Genomic DNA, 15443 nt, shown 5'->3' with positions numbered 1-15443 from the left:
AAAAGACTGTCTATATTATACAGAAAAATGTTTATAAGGGCTGGTAGTCTGTCACGTCGCGAAAGAACGCAAGAATAGCGTAACAAAACATTACGGAATGACTCGTGTAAAAGACTCCGTTCCAGCGAGGATAATTTGCGTAATTTTTGAAGACAGGAAGAAATTTTTTATGCAGCCGTTGCGTGTCCGCTGCATTTTTAATTTTCTCTCTCTCCTGACTATCCGACGCGACGTTACGTACGAAAAATTCCATGAAAGTGGCACCGGGGCGGAATAATATTTTGCAACTGAAAGCCGCGACCGCGGAGGTCGGGATCGAAATTTGCAAAATTTAAAGCACAACGTGTAGAGATTTCAATATGAAGCACCCTCTGGGGAAAAAACATTGAGGAATTTTAATTTGTCTCTCACTGATTTCGGCATTGACGAAGCAACTCGATCTCGATTCGACGATAAATCGAAAGAGCTGACTTTGTCGCGAGATAAATCGATATTGTACAATTAATTAATAGTATTCGTTAATCGACAAAGCAGGTTCGAACGAGGGTAGCGAGTGCCCGCCAATTGTTGTTTAAAAAATGTATATGCTGCGTATTACCCGTTTTGTTTTTTATTAAATTTGCCTTTTCCAAACGCAAAATTGTTATAAAATTGTATCCCTGATACGTACTAAAATGGTTGAGTAAACGTTGAATGCAGCATTTGTAATATTATTTTGAAAATGTATTAATACCTGAGAATCATTGAATTGTTATATATTCAGATAAAAATATTACGTTCAATATGTTATTTTGGTTCAATAATGTGAAGATGCAATAATGCCAAGTAACAATTCAATGGTTCGCAAACGACCCTCATTCTATAAATTTAGCACACTTGTATTTTTTTTTTTTCGAAAAAAAATTTTATGGGGTTGCAACGAAGGCTAACCCTTTAATTTATTGCTACTTAGTGGCCACAAAATTGGTCATAACGTATCCGAACGTGGAAATGTGGCTACTTTCTAAAGTGTTCATTATTCTATCAGGAAATTTATTTCAGGGGGAAGCATGCAACACCGGAGGAAACTCTTTCAAATCCCAAGCGAGACGCTGAGAGCTGAACCGCACGAGAGACGTGAGTACGCTATTTTGTTTCTCGAATCGAATTTCTCCGCCGTTTTCACGGACAAACGGAAAGCAATTTCGTTGCCAGTCGGATTTTAGACGCGTCGCGTTGGAAATATACGATTGATCGAACTGGGACTCGCGATGGGAACATGGTTTTCGAGGTCGAGTTTAATTTTTCAATTCGCAATTTCTTCCTGGACGCCGCAATATTCGGTTCAAATTGTTCCCTGAAATTTTCCAAACTGCGGTCGTTGTAACAGCGAGCATTCTAACTAGCTACTCTAATCTTGTGGAATACGTTACAGCGAACGTAGAAGTAAATTTTCGACATGCGTGTGTTCCACGATTTGAATTTCCCGCGCTTATTTCCCGTGTGAACTAAATTAGTTCAGCTGCACATAGGTGGATGTAGCAAAGAATAAGGAAGAAGAAGCTTCAGTTCCTAATAGAATTCAGATTCATTGGATCTAACTTTCATGGGAGAGATTAGATAGAAGCAGCGGGCACGAGATAGTAGGAAGAAAGGAACGGTGCAGGTACAGCTGCGCTATTTCTTCCGCAAGTGATGTGATTTATTGCCCATGAGTTACTTATTTACGATCGCTGTATTACAGTAGCCCATTTCATTCCAACAGAAAGAAGCCATCTACCCTCCTGTTCAAAAGTCATCTAGCTCGAGTTCCTTACGGACAGCAATACCGGAGTCCAGCAGCTATTTTTACCTCCAAACACTCTCGCCGTGCCGGTATCTCGTAACGACGCGATTTCCAACTGTCACGGGCCGTTACGCCAAGTAACAGGAACATTCAAGCGAAAAGTTGCGCACAGTGGCGACCCGAATGGACCTTTGATACCTCTGCTGGTGAACAACAACGCTGGTTTTCTTTTTCCCGCGTAAATTCAACCCAGTCGCCGACGATATTAACTTACCTCTCCCTAGGGAGTGAAGAACTGCAATAGCCCGCGTGGAAATCTATGTAGCGGACTTTAACATCCGCTGGGCACTGGACAATAAACCAATGCCAGTCGGTTGTTGCCACATTATTACTCCGCCACGGCTCGTTGTTGTCACGAGCAACATTAATCCGACTGATATCGGAACGCTCACCAAGAGTTACGACAATGCGTCACCCAGGACAGAAAAATCTGGCTGGTGGGATTATTTTCTCTGCTGTTTTTTCTCGACTTTCTCGCTCAAACGCGGGAACTACGGCACGATGGACTTAGAAGTAGTTGTTGTACCTACTACTAGCGCCACCAGTGGAGAAACGGTGAAACTGCGTCGCCTGCGCAGCATAGAGCTGATTAAATGAGCGTGGTACAATGGAACGAAGTTCGTAGAAATAAATAGCGACAAGAACAACTTCTTAAAATATTCGAATTTGATGAATATTGGAGGCATCTGTACTCCATCCCTGTTTTCCTCTTTAGGCAGTGCGAATGAACTCCACCTGCGCCGAGAAGGGCTTATATCCATTTCTTTGGGGTCGGAATAATGGAGCTATGCCAGTTGGGCTGCTTTAATTGCGATCCTGTGCAAGGGTGCGGAGTGGTGGTTACGCAATTATCGAGTCCGAGGGGCTTCGAACAATTTCACCGCGGCCGAATAAATAGTTTCCCCGCGATGGAACACCATGAGTTGAAATGATGTTTAATAGCGAATTGAGTGAGACAATTAAAGACTCGGAGGAGGAGGGTAATCGGCCGTGTAATTGACGAACTTGAGACGAGCCAGGGTGTTTGTTTGGTAGTGGCAAGTGGTATTAGTCGCAAAATAGTTCAATCTTGCTTGTCACCATTGTTACTCGTGTCGTGTATAGGGAGGGACAATCGAGGATGCTGCATCTAGCTCAGCTGACAATGAGGATGACTCTTTCGCAATTTCCGTCGTAATATCGCCACGAACAGAGGGAGAAGTCGAAGTAACATGATGTTTCCCCAAGCTTCGAAGATTATCGCAGCAGGTTGGAATGTTAAATTTTCAAACGGTGTCACCGGTAGCTGCGGGGCTTATCCGACACGATCGCTCGTCACGTCGAGGAAAGTACACGGTGCTTACATTCCCCAGGACGCGAGGCGCACCGAGGCGGAGCTGCAAAGCTCGTAAGAGATACCTGCCGGCTGTAATGAATTGTATGGATCAGCCATAAAAGTCCCAGGATCCCGGATGTCCTCATTATCCTATGCAGGATCGTGATACTGAATTCCGCCTTGTTCGCCGTGCGCTGACTCCCGCGCGACCAGCTTAATTTTCAGGGCAAGGATAAATCAATATTCAGCGAAGCATAGGAAATCCGGTGCGCGTTCGAAACACTGAAAAGCTTCGCGGACTGAAGCTTGCTAGGTCTGCGTAAATTCACCGTTACCCGTAGGTGCAGTGTTACGGGAACGAATTTGATACTAGCCGCGATCATTCCGTGATATTAAAATCGCTGAACTTGGTTGTCATTTTTGCTCTGCTGCCCTAACTGCGCACTGAGAGAAATTTGTTGAGCTCTTCGTGACTCTGCATTTTCTGTTCTTTTTCGTGAGAAATATCCCTGGAGAATAACGTGCAAGTTGTGAAACGCGCTCTGTTTACTGTAAGCGCCATTTTGCGTGGTAGCTTCCTTGAGAGAGGAAGCTTCCCCGCTGGTGCAGGTGTGTGTCTTTAGTATAGCCCCGGTATATGCGAAATTTTAGTGTTTTAGCAGGGCTTTCTTAAGACAGGCTGCTCTAAATTGGCTCCGAGCATCAAAAGCACAGGTACCGAAGCGTTTAGTCATGAGTGTACTATGAGGAGTCTACCTCTCATTTCATGCATCTGTGATGATGTGCTTACCCCGAGTCCTGCATTTTAAACAAAGCCAAGTTACGAATTTACCATCGACGCATTACTGTGGCCCATTTGATTCCGACAGGTGCTGCTCGTTCTGTTAACGAAAGATCCTTTTAACCGCACCTTCCAGCAATGGCGTCTTCCGACGAATAGTCCCCGGCTGTAGGAGAGAGCTACTTTTCGCGTGGAGTTAGTCAGGTCGAGGTGCCTTTTCCATTCAGCCCGTCCATTTCCACGTGCGCTAGCGTATGTATAATACATAGCTGGAAACCATACACGTCTCCACAGATTGCGGGTCATTCCATTCTTAGCTCTCGGCCACTCCGACTGCTGAACGGTACGTGGAACTCCTCTTTCCGCGGCATTATCAAGACTTTTCCCATAAAGTACACACCCAACCTCGCGCAGAAACGAAGGTCTGAGCGTGCTTTTCAAGTTGCGCATCGTCTGCGGACCGCCCCGTCGGGCGTCCCAAAAATATCTGAACTCTCGAGTTTCCGGTCGTGAGGTGGCTGCATACTACCTAGCGTAACGAGAGTCTCCCTGAAAATCGTCTTGCGTATCGCGTGCAACTTTGGAACCGAACGAGTTTCGGGACGATTGTGCCGGCTCTCAGACTTCCAGTTCTCGCGAAGGCATTCCCGTCCTCCTGTTTGGGGAGTTGCCTCGCTGAGTATGCGAGCGGTTTACTCGTTTGCTTATCCATGTCGCGGCTCGGTGGTTGCTTCGAGGCGGTTCGTCGGCATCCTTTGCGCGAGTTGTTTCTTGAACCTGAAAGAGGATTCGACGTTTGCCTGGAAATTGATGGAAGTTAGATTTCGTAGATAGATGGGGAGTCTTATGGGGAGTTCTAAACGTCAGTGATATTTGTAGAAGGCGATTTTTCGTGTAAAAATAAGTCGGAAATGTAGGAGAAAATTTGTTACCCGAGGGCGTTCTTCCCAAGATAATTAACCCTTTGACCGCGGAGACGATTTTTGCTGGAAATGCTTCGGGGCATACTGTTGTCAGGCTCGCGGTCGTGGTTTAAGCGCCTCACCCAAGTAAACGGAATCTTTAAAATCAACAAATCAATTTTGCAAAAATATTCCCTTATAGAGTATGACAACTTAAAAGTTCTTTTTTTCCGAAATACAATTCAGAAGGAAAAACTTGTTCTTACGACTACAATACCGTACACGTTAAATGTCGTGAATCTAGTACTCACATGCCCCGCATATTTTCGAGATCAATTATCTCAAGAGCGGAGTCAGATAGGAAAAGACTTTCTTTAGCCGGAAAGCGGGGTGAAAATCAGCTAGAATCGTTGCTTTGAAATTGAAGCTAAGCGCGTATCCGCGTAACCGTGCTTTAACGTTCCAATAAAGAGAAAGCAATAACGCGGGAACGGATGCGAAATCCCATAAATATCGGCAAGGACTTTATCGTAGCTTGCGACTGGTTTCCAAAATTTTCACGCGTTAATACAGATCTCAGGCAACTTAAAGGGACGTAATGCGGAACTGCATCTGCATAACGCGCGGAACACAATGGTGCAATAGTGGGTTCCAGAGCGTAAGGTCGAGGCGTCGGTAATGAAATCGCGCGTTGCTCTGCCGGCCGTAATGACGACCCCGGGGCGTCGCGACGCTTACCGTTTTCGCGATAACGATGTAGAGAAACAAAGCGAGGCCGCGGTCGCTTAAAATGCACGAAAACCCGACCGTAATGAAATTTTCTCTTTTTCGAACGTCGCGAGAGACCGTAAGCATCGCGTGGACATCACTGGAATATCTCGATCGGGATCGAACCGACGATGATTCTAGCGCGCTTGTATCCTTATTTATTACAAGCATACGATGGTTGAACAAAAAAACATAAGTAACGGTGCTCGGTGGTACGTGTTCGGTAGCGGCTACTGATCACTGAAAAGCGGTGCCGATTGTCGGCGACGAGGCCGATTGTGAAAAAGGCGACACGTATAAATGTCTACACAATCAAACGATGACTAAAACTCCCCGTAATATCGTACAAACTGCGTAGTACCTCAATTTGAACAAAATCCCTCGTATCGATCGCAGTGAAACTGTCGACTAAAACTGGAATGACTCTCCCCACTCTTAGCGATCTCTGTTACATGCGGCTCGTGCAACTTTCGTTATTTGTGAAATCTGAAAACTTGAGATTTGTGCATTACCGTGCGGTGTTTTTCGAATTGGTAGATGTCATTGGGTCTAAAAGGTCGTTTGACAATAGCATAAATACCGAAGCTGTTTTCGCGAAGACTTTAAAGGACGTCACGGTAACTCTGAACTTTCCTACGCCGGTCACGCCGACCATTGGACCTCATTACGATTCCGCCGGCGTCAGCAATTGCAGTAAGTTCCTATGGGTGTATATCGTGATACTTTACTGCTGTTTGGCCTCCGCACCGCAATTTTTACTGTCCCCCGTAGTCGCGAACGCAACGTCCCCATTAGCGACGGAAAAATCGAACGTTGGTCGTTAAGTTTTATGGGGAATCGAAGGACATTTATCGGGAGATTGAAAACCGATCGGCGAATCAAAATAGAATACGGAAAATGTAAGTTGAAGAATATACTTGAAATCATTAATGTGTCTACTCTGTAGATTGAAGAACTAAGATTGTTTTTTTTTTTTAAAGAACTAGAGAGCGCATCAATTTTCCAATTTACATATATATTACGTGTTGCCAACGTATGGGAATTTTCGAGATATCAATCCTAAAGTCGCAAGCAAGATAATATAATAGTTGAATTTAAAAGAATGTCTGAATTCTCCGGATTATACTCGCTACCACAGAGAATCGTATTATTTATGGATAAAGCATTAGTAAATCGCTTATGCAGAAAGGCAGCCAACATTTTCCGATTGCTGAGAAGCTTAGAAATTTCTCTTGGCCGAATCGCGCCCGAGTCACTCCCGCAGCTGGAAGAGCTTAAGTGCCATTAAATTGGGTTCCGACCTCTTGACGTTCTCTCAATTCTCTTTAAATAATATCCAACGACGAAGAAGTGGAAATTATTTTTCCAATTCAGCTCCATTCAACCCGTCTTCTTCCCCGAGAAAAGGAAAACGAAGGAATAAAAGAAAATTAATTTCTCGCCGATAAAGGTATCCGAGTTACGTTTCATGCTACTCCCGTTTCATCTTTCATCATCTTACAACCTATTCCCGCAGTGTGCACCAACCTTACAAACTCCCTCTATGTTTGCAGCAAAAGATTCTCTCAAAACACTTTTCACGTCTCTACCGTCGGCTATGGGGATAATCTCCATCTCGTTACCTCCATCTTTTGACATCGTCGATCTCTGAAAAATCCCACCTCAATTTCGCCGTGCGGGCAATGTCAAAGCGGAGATGAGTAGAATTTTTTCCGAATACTAAAGGACAAATAATATAGAGATTTATTCGCGACCGAGAGTTACGACATTTTTACCCTATTTCTTTTTCTTCGAGATGAAATTTGATACGTAGATGCAAACTTGGTTCCGCTTCTAACCAATAATACAACGAGTGAGGTGTCCAATGGGGAAGGCGAGATGGGAACAAAGGATGTTGATAAATAGGGCCACCGAAGGTATCCCAAGCGCCTGGTGTTGCTCTTTTAATGCCACCTAGAGCTGCGGGACGCTTGCAACGCTATTTTATATATTTCTATGGAGGTTGCATTCTCGAAAATCTTAAGCACGCCCCGTTCGTATTGGTCCACGCTACGCGCGGCAGATTTCCAAGGGTTCTTGGTGAATCCCCGGCTACTATGGCATCGCAGACTCTGGATACGGCCATTGTCGGTGGAAAACGTTGAAGCACAATGGAATACCGACGATAGCGTTGCCATCGTGCACGGTGTATCAGTATGTCCGCGGATCGGTGAAAACGCCGTAGCGAACTTCTCGACGCTCGTGTCACGTTTATCTACGACCCACTGAAACATTTGTGACTCTCTAAAGTGGAGCCGAGAGAGAAAACTGTGACGAAGCGAAGGGGGTGGTGAAAGCATTCCAAACACGCTCGACGATTCTCCGGGAGAGTAGACAGTAGCCAATTTCAATCCATAAGCGAGGGTGGGCCTCGATGTTGCTTGAAAAAATATTGGTGGAGGAACAAAGTTAGTAAGACTGATAAATTTTCATTCGAGGAACAAAAGACGAAGATTTTTACTCCGATCCTAGGTGCAGTCGTTGATTATGACGAATGTTACACAGTGTTTCGACCGGGAGATTCGAACCGGCCTTGACATCAATTTCACAATTGCTCGAGCAGATTGCTGCGGAAGAGATCGATTCAGCCACTCGAAACAATTCGTCGACCGTCGTACAGGCTTCCTGATCACTCGACTCCGGGCAGACAGGCGTGGCAACAATTCGTCAACTACTGACGCCCGTGTAATATGCATCAGTAGGCATAATTGTGTTTGTTTCTTGAGAGAATGGACGCAAGTGGGTGGAAGACGTCTAGCACTCTAATTTGACGTTCAACATGCGTACCTCAACGCTTCCTCATGTCCCCCTATCTTAACATTTTCTAAACGTCGAAATTCTTTAAAAATAATTCGAGTAACAAGGGTTACGAATCGTCCAATCAGGTTTCATATTCGTTATAATGGAAAGAGAACATATTTCTTTTTTAATTTACGAAACAATTTATCGATGAATGAAAGCACATCTTCTTTAATACTATTGGAATAGAAGATTAAATTTACGACCTGGCTCGAAAATATTTTCCAATCGTGAACACTAAACTTTTAGGAAAAATTCCAGTTTCCTCGCAACGATAACAAATTTCGCATTTCTTGAATAAACCTCGATTGCCGCGCGAAACGACTGTTCTCAGGCACGATATCCTCCCTAGGAAAATAAGGTTTCGAATTTTTAAACGAATTCCAATTTCCCCCGGCTAACAGTTTGCCCGTGGAACAGCATCCCCACGCGAGGAAACGGAATTTCCTATTCCCTGAAACATTAAGCGAATATTACTCGTGTCAACATTTCCTGTCATTTTTACGTTTACCGTGGAACAACATTCCCGTGTCGAATAACAATATTTGCTCGACAAATAGCCTCAAGGTATTTCATTGTATGCTTCTTGTAACATTAAAGACGATTAATAATTACTTAAAGGCTTTTCCAAACACTAGCAAATCCTATTCAATTAACAAACCAATGATGTGCGCACTTAACCTACAAATATACCCGTTGGAGCCACGCACATAACCTATAAACGTATCTGTTCGATGTACTCACCTAACATTTGAATGCAAGAAGTATTTACCTAACCTACAAACATTCGAAGTATGCATCGAACCTACAAACACGCGGAGTGTGCATTTACTAAATATGCACTTAACCTAAAATATTCAATGTCTACGTCTAACTTAAAAATATTCGAGATCTGTATCTAGACTGCAAAGCACCGAAAACAGTACACTTCCGTTTCAGTGATCTTCAAAGTTCGACAAAGTTAAGATAAGAAATTTTCGAGCAGGGATTAAATCTATTTATTCGTTACTCGCGAATAATCTTCCGCTTCCAAAAAATCACAGAAAAATAATTAACAGCCCAGGCTTATCGTTTCTTTACATCTCGTGAATGAAGTGTATTTCTGAAAATATTTTTAAATAAAGAGATACCGAGTAAATCGAATTTATTCGTTCATTTTTCATTTGTTATTCATAGCAACTCCCCCAAAGCTGGTAAACGACGCACACGCGCCGCGTAACGCCTTTCCTGAACACGGTTGCATCTCGTGGTTCGTTATCGATCGGCAGACATGCGTTTTATTCAGGTTTTCGCATCCGTAGGAAGAGCATCCCATGGTTTCGCTTTACGGAAGCAGGATTGGCCGCGATTACCCGCGATACAAGGGGGCTACAGGATGGTAAGGACGGGCGGTTCTAATGTCTCGGGTTTTCTGCGTTTCATTACGAGCATCGGGAAACGTCTTTTCGCTCGAGGGCATCATTACCAACTCTCCCAACAATGCTGTTCTCGGGAGTCGTTTTTCGTTCGTGCGTGCAGGAATCGGGGCTCGAGAGCTAATTGCGGAACGGCTGATGCCGTGACAGAAACCAAGAAACGAAACAAAATGGCCGCTGCCGTGGCGCGTGTCCCGTGTTCCGTTAGCGTGGCCAGACACGAAACAGCCAGTCTCCGATGAACCGTGCAACAGGAAACCTTTTATCCATCGATTCATTGTCTGCGTTACATGAAAAGTGCCTGCCAGGTTTCGACTAGAACACCCTTTATATCGAAACGTATCCCATCGCTAGCGGGGAGTCCATTGTTTGCGAAATGAAAAATTACTAGACTATGGTAGTCCTATAGTAGCTGAATCGTAAAATGCGTCAGGGTTAGTATTATGACCGCTCATTGACCAATAAATCTTACGAAAGTGTTTATCTGCGAATAAAGGCACCGAAGATTCGAAAATTTTGCGAGATTCCACGTGGAATCGGACAAGATTATGAAGATATCGAAAGGCCTGTCTTCCAAGGCTTTGGCGTTAGGGATGGGCAAGTGAAGAAGGGAGGGGATTAAGTCCAATAAATTTTCAATGCTCCGGCTGGGGCTCTTTGGCTGGCGGATGGAGCTGGCAAACCGAAGAATCGAAGGAGCCTCGGCACTGATTACCATCGTATTAGGTTTTCGACGAGACCCTTTTTCCATCCCTTGAAGAATTCTCTACCTCGGCGTAGTCCGTAATGAAACTTCTGCTCCCCCGTCTGAGCCACCTCCCGGACATATTTTGTTCAGCAACAAGCTACTTCGTTTCCATGATATTTCTCGGAATAGAGCGGCCGATCTCATGTCAACGGCAAATTAAAACTTCCAATACCTGACTTTGAAGTCATAATTATTTGAGTGTGCAATTGCTTCGAGGAAATGCTTACAGTGAATTGATTTAACGTTGGTAAAACCATTCAATTATACCCATGGTGTCTCGAACGTCGAGCCACGGTTGCTTCGATCGGAACGGTGATCGTTCGCAAGAATTTCCCATGGGAATAGTTTGAATTTTTGTTGGTCGTCCAGATGGAAAAATTGACAAGCGATGAGACACTCGATAACCGGTTGGCTCTCGTTGTTCGTTTCCCCGTTCGCGTGTCCGTACAACTATTAAAAACATTTATCACGTTTTTGCTCGCTACTTTCACGGTTACACGGGGCGACGATCACTTGTCGTGCAATAGACACGCGCCTGTGTCAACAACAGCGAGAGCGTGAATATCCGTTTGTTCCGCTTGTAACATTCAAATTTTTTCCCGAATATCCTCGAAAATCCGTGTTCTATGGAAAACAACGTACACCTGCTACGCTCCACTGTTTGCTCGATACCGAAGGGAAAACTATACGCGATTGCGAACTCCCTTTGACCAGCAATGGAACCGAAGCGTGTTCAAGTGCTATCGATAGGACACCTCCAGAAACCTGATTACACTCCGTGAATATTAACATGGGGTATATCTCTTGCAAAATATGAAGTTTTTAATTCTAGAGCACCGTTTGGATCGCGAATGGCCAACTCACTGCCTGTCAGTGATACATGGCCCGCGATACAGTAGCGCATTCTGTCGGTAATATTTGGCAATGTCGTTCACACGACACCAAACACGCAGTATGGCGCGACATTTAAAGTAACAAATAACTGAAGCTATATATACTAGGTAACTTACATAAGTATGATATTGTTGGAATGGTATCAGCGCTACCTGCGACTTTCTCCCCCGACTTTATTATAAACGATACAAATAATTTCTGAAATTTGAAAAAAATTATAAAAATATTATGCCGCCAACGGCAGGGAACGCCGTTTCCAGCGAAATTTTCTCGAAATTTGCTCCTGGTCGACGTTCTTTGTCCGTTTTCGGTACAAAGCACCGCGCACAATGCCAACAGGAAGTAAATTCGCATCGCGCATTACACGAGCGTCGTCATAAAATTTCTCCCACTTTTCCGGCCCGCGCTTTTTGCAAGCGACAAAGCCGCTCGAAATTCACGAACCCCCTAGTAACCTTGTCAAATAAATCCGTTTGCTTGCAAAATGGGTTCAAATGGACACGCGAACGGGGAAACGTTAGCCGCTTGAACGCGCTTGCCTGGAACGAATTTCTGGCGTAGAATTGCAGGATGGTTTTCGAATGGCTTCTAAGCCAGTGATTTCTAACATTTCAACCATCACTGCGCGTTGTGAATGAGCTAACATTTGTACGGCGCGCGTACAAACCATTTTAAACTTTCAACTTTGCAGCGACGCGCGAAGTCAAAATACAATCCTCTTGAAACCTCGATAACTTTAGAAAAAACAATTGTAGGCTAAAGAAATAAAGGTGAAATTGAAGGCAAGACTTTAGTGTTTAATGTCTTATCGTCAACAATTTCAAGAAAAATTGTTCGACTTTCCTGCAACACCTCAAACTTCTTCGAACCATTCAAACATCTTCAAAAATGTAACATACGTTTTCTTTTCATTAACAAAAAAAATCTGAATGGTAGCAGAAGAAACCTCTACGTTTGGGGAGGTTTGGTGTAACTGCAATGGATTGTTTCAACCCCCTAAGCAACAGGCATAGATGTCTTCTCGACTCGTAGGAGATTCCAATTCGGCTGTTCATAAATTCAAGGGAAACGCGAATCGGAACGAAAACATTTACCTCGACGCAGTCGATGTCCAATTATATCACACAGGGAAAGTATTCGTTCCCGATTGGAAACTCGATTTCGATTCGACTCGGTTCGATTCGGTTTGAAGAACCGTGCAGCCAGCTCTGCGGTCTCTGCGGATTAGATATCTCTTGGCGAGCACTCCGCTTCCGTTTGGATCTCAGGTGGCAATAACGTCTCGAGCGGAAACGTGTGCAGTTCGTTGGCATTCTGGAACGCGACACCCGTACATTTGCCTGCGCGTAAGGGATCCGATTGAAAGCATCGTCGCTGAGCTCGAAAGACGAGCAGCTGTACGGGGTGACTCGTCAATCGTGATACAATTGGGTAGGTTACAATGTAACCTATTTGTTTAATACTAAATCTACCACGACAGGTCAAATGACCGTTTTTCATTTTCTGTCTACAATTCAACAAAGCATCCGATTGAACAAAGACTATAAACTTATCTCCTGAGTAATTAGAATCAATTTCAACTACGAGTAGTGAATGGACAGAGAATGGGTTAAACTGAAGAAGTATAATTAATGACTCCTGATCACGAATCCGAGCGACAGACTTTATCAATATCCGAGGCTGTATATTGAAACTTTTGTTTTTCTCGACAACACAAGTTCGTAGAAACGGACTATCCTGCATATTTTTTAACTGTTTCTGCATGAAGAACCGTCCATTTTTCGGCCGTGCCATGATTGCTAGGACACCCTATGCATATAGAACAGGGGAGGGAGAAAGAACACACACTCTATCGCTGATACGTCGACACAAGCATCCCTAAAACGGATAAGCGGGATGCTGGGTCACGTATCTCGCCAACTACTCGGCTGCACTTCCGGCCGCTCGTCAGAAGCCGAACGACGCGGGTGCATCGTTTTTTAGTCGCGTTTTCTCGGTTGTTCATGGGCTGAGCATTGCGAAATTGTGAATACGAGGAGGATCTCGAATTTCTTTGTTCCCTTCGTGTCGAATATGAGAGACAATATACAGTATAGCAAACAATTGCTGTTTCCAGTTTTTATTTTATTTCGGAATCCCTCTAAACTTAATTGTTTATTTGTGAAACAATGTTAACAAGGGCCCTCCATTAGCGATAATAACGTTTCGCATAAATTTTCCTCCTTTCAATCGATTCAAACGGAAACTAATGGAAGGGGTCTATTGTTTATCGGTATTAATAATTTCTCACGCTTTCAACGTCACGGTAACAAATTATTACACAAGTTTCAGTCGTTTCGTGTGCATTCCAGCGGTCCCCCTCCCTTTCATTTCATTATTCATTATCATTACCGCTGAAACTTATTCTCGCGAAACTTGGTTCGGCTGTTAACCCGACAATTTAGTTCGAAATTATGAGAGGAAACTAACATACGTGAAAACGCCACGTTGATATTTTCAACGTGAGGAGATAGCAATAATGGATACTCGTCTCTCATTAAACGGGACGCAACGTTAACGGCGATACTAAACAGGAGGGACGTCTGCTGATAAAGGACTAACAATTGAAGCCCCATGATATCCTTTGCAGTAATGATAACAAGATAGAACATCCAATACTACTAATGTTCCTAATGGTACCTGCAGAAAATAATAACAAAATTCCATATAATAATACTAATGATAAAAATCCAGAACGCATTAGACAACATAGAAAAGCAGCATTGAAAAATAATGCTTGATAATAATGGTACCGGTAATGGCACCGAGAGAAAGTAATTGTAATGCTCGTAATGGCGCCAGATAGAAGTTCTATGAAAACATAATCCTTTTACACCTTCGCACTTTGAGACAGGACCTATTTTTAGTCACTAAACCCTGAACTACTTCATCCAAAATGAAACTAGTCACTATCCCAGGAAAATGTCCTACTCGACTTTACCCGAGCGCAGCCCAAACACCAGAATCCCAAGAAATACTTGCGGCTCGAGGAACTTGCTCCGTCAAAAAAGCGCCCACTCCGTCGGTCAGGATTTCTCGTGTAACAGCAAACAACCGCCGTTAACAGGAACGGCACCAGGGGAAATTGCTAAGCTCTTGTCGGTTATAACGCGACGCCCCCGATGTTCCACGGCGGGAAGTTCGCGACGTGACGCATCATTTACAGCGTTCCCTCTAATTTCAGATTGTATTTCAGCCAGGTTAATTCCCCTAACCCTCGCCCTCGCCCCTCCTTTCCTCCTCTAACCACGGGAACTGCAGGGGAATCCGGCGACTGCGTAAGCTGCGCAGCGATCTGGAACCATGGATGCGCCGAGCGTTAACGTCCTTACCGCGAAGAAACTTGTAAATGTAATTTATACCGGCGATGAGCTTCGCGCCTCGTGGATTAACTTCTCCGTTTACTCCTCCACAAGGAGCCAGGGCCAAAGGAGCCAGGCAGACGCGACTAATCGCGTATACGGCGAGAAGACATCCAGCTATCTAGTCGACTGCGATTCATCGGTAGGATTTCTCGGGGATAGGCGGCGATCCTCTTCTTGGATCAACGGATAGCGGAACTACTCGTCTTCTTGAGCGGTTGGATCCGGCGAGGGAGGGGATGTCGCGCGTAGAAGGCTTGGGCGAACCCCGTTCGGTTTAGTTCGCTACAGAACAGGTACCAGGGACCGGGGATTCGATAGTTGGTTAGATGTAATCCTCTTCCGGTATTGACGAAATTCGAGGATTCATTCATAGAGACTTAGTGGGTTGCCAGCGTGTAGTCTTCTATCTGTCTGTTTAAGTATTAGTGACAAGAGTATATCGAAATGTGACGGGATTCTAGGATGCATTTCGTTCAGTCCCTGGGGAACAGTTCCGGGGACTGTGAATTAATCGTTGGATAAGCGTAACCCTCTTTGGAATTAATGGAATCGG

General features: G+C 44.3%; 1 protein-coding gene across 17 annotated transcripts in view; it reads left to right on the top strand.

Moving 5' to 3' along the window:
- The window catches only part of LOC128896274 (protein artichoke-like), a 94965-nt gene that overhangs the window by 54331 nt on the left and 25191 nt on the right, over positions 1-15443 (top strand). For all 17 annotated transcript variants that reach the window (XM_054159525.1, XM_054159522.1, XM_054159521.1 and 14 more), the window contains one exon: positions 1042-1116. In XM_054159525.1, the coding sequence (XP_054015500.1) occupies positions 1050-1116 (67 nt within the window). In that variant the 5' untranslated portion in view covers positions 1042-1049. The remainder of the gene's footprint in view (positions 1-1041; positions 1117-15443) is intronic.

This window comes from Hylaeus anthracinus, unplaced genomic scaffold (genome assembly GCF_026225885.1).
Source record: "Hylaeus anthracinus isolate JK02 unplaced genomic scaffold, UHH_iyHylAnth1.0_haploid 0, whole genome shotgun sequence".
NCBI lineage: Eukaryota > Metazoa > Arthropoda > Insecta > Hymenoptera > Colletidae > Hylaeus > Hylaeus anthracinus.
The sequence above is the reverse complement of the archived record's forward strand: the minus strand, read 5'-3'. Positions and strand labels throughout refer to the sequence as shown.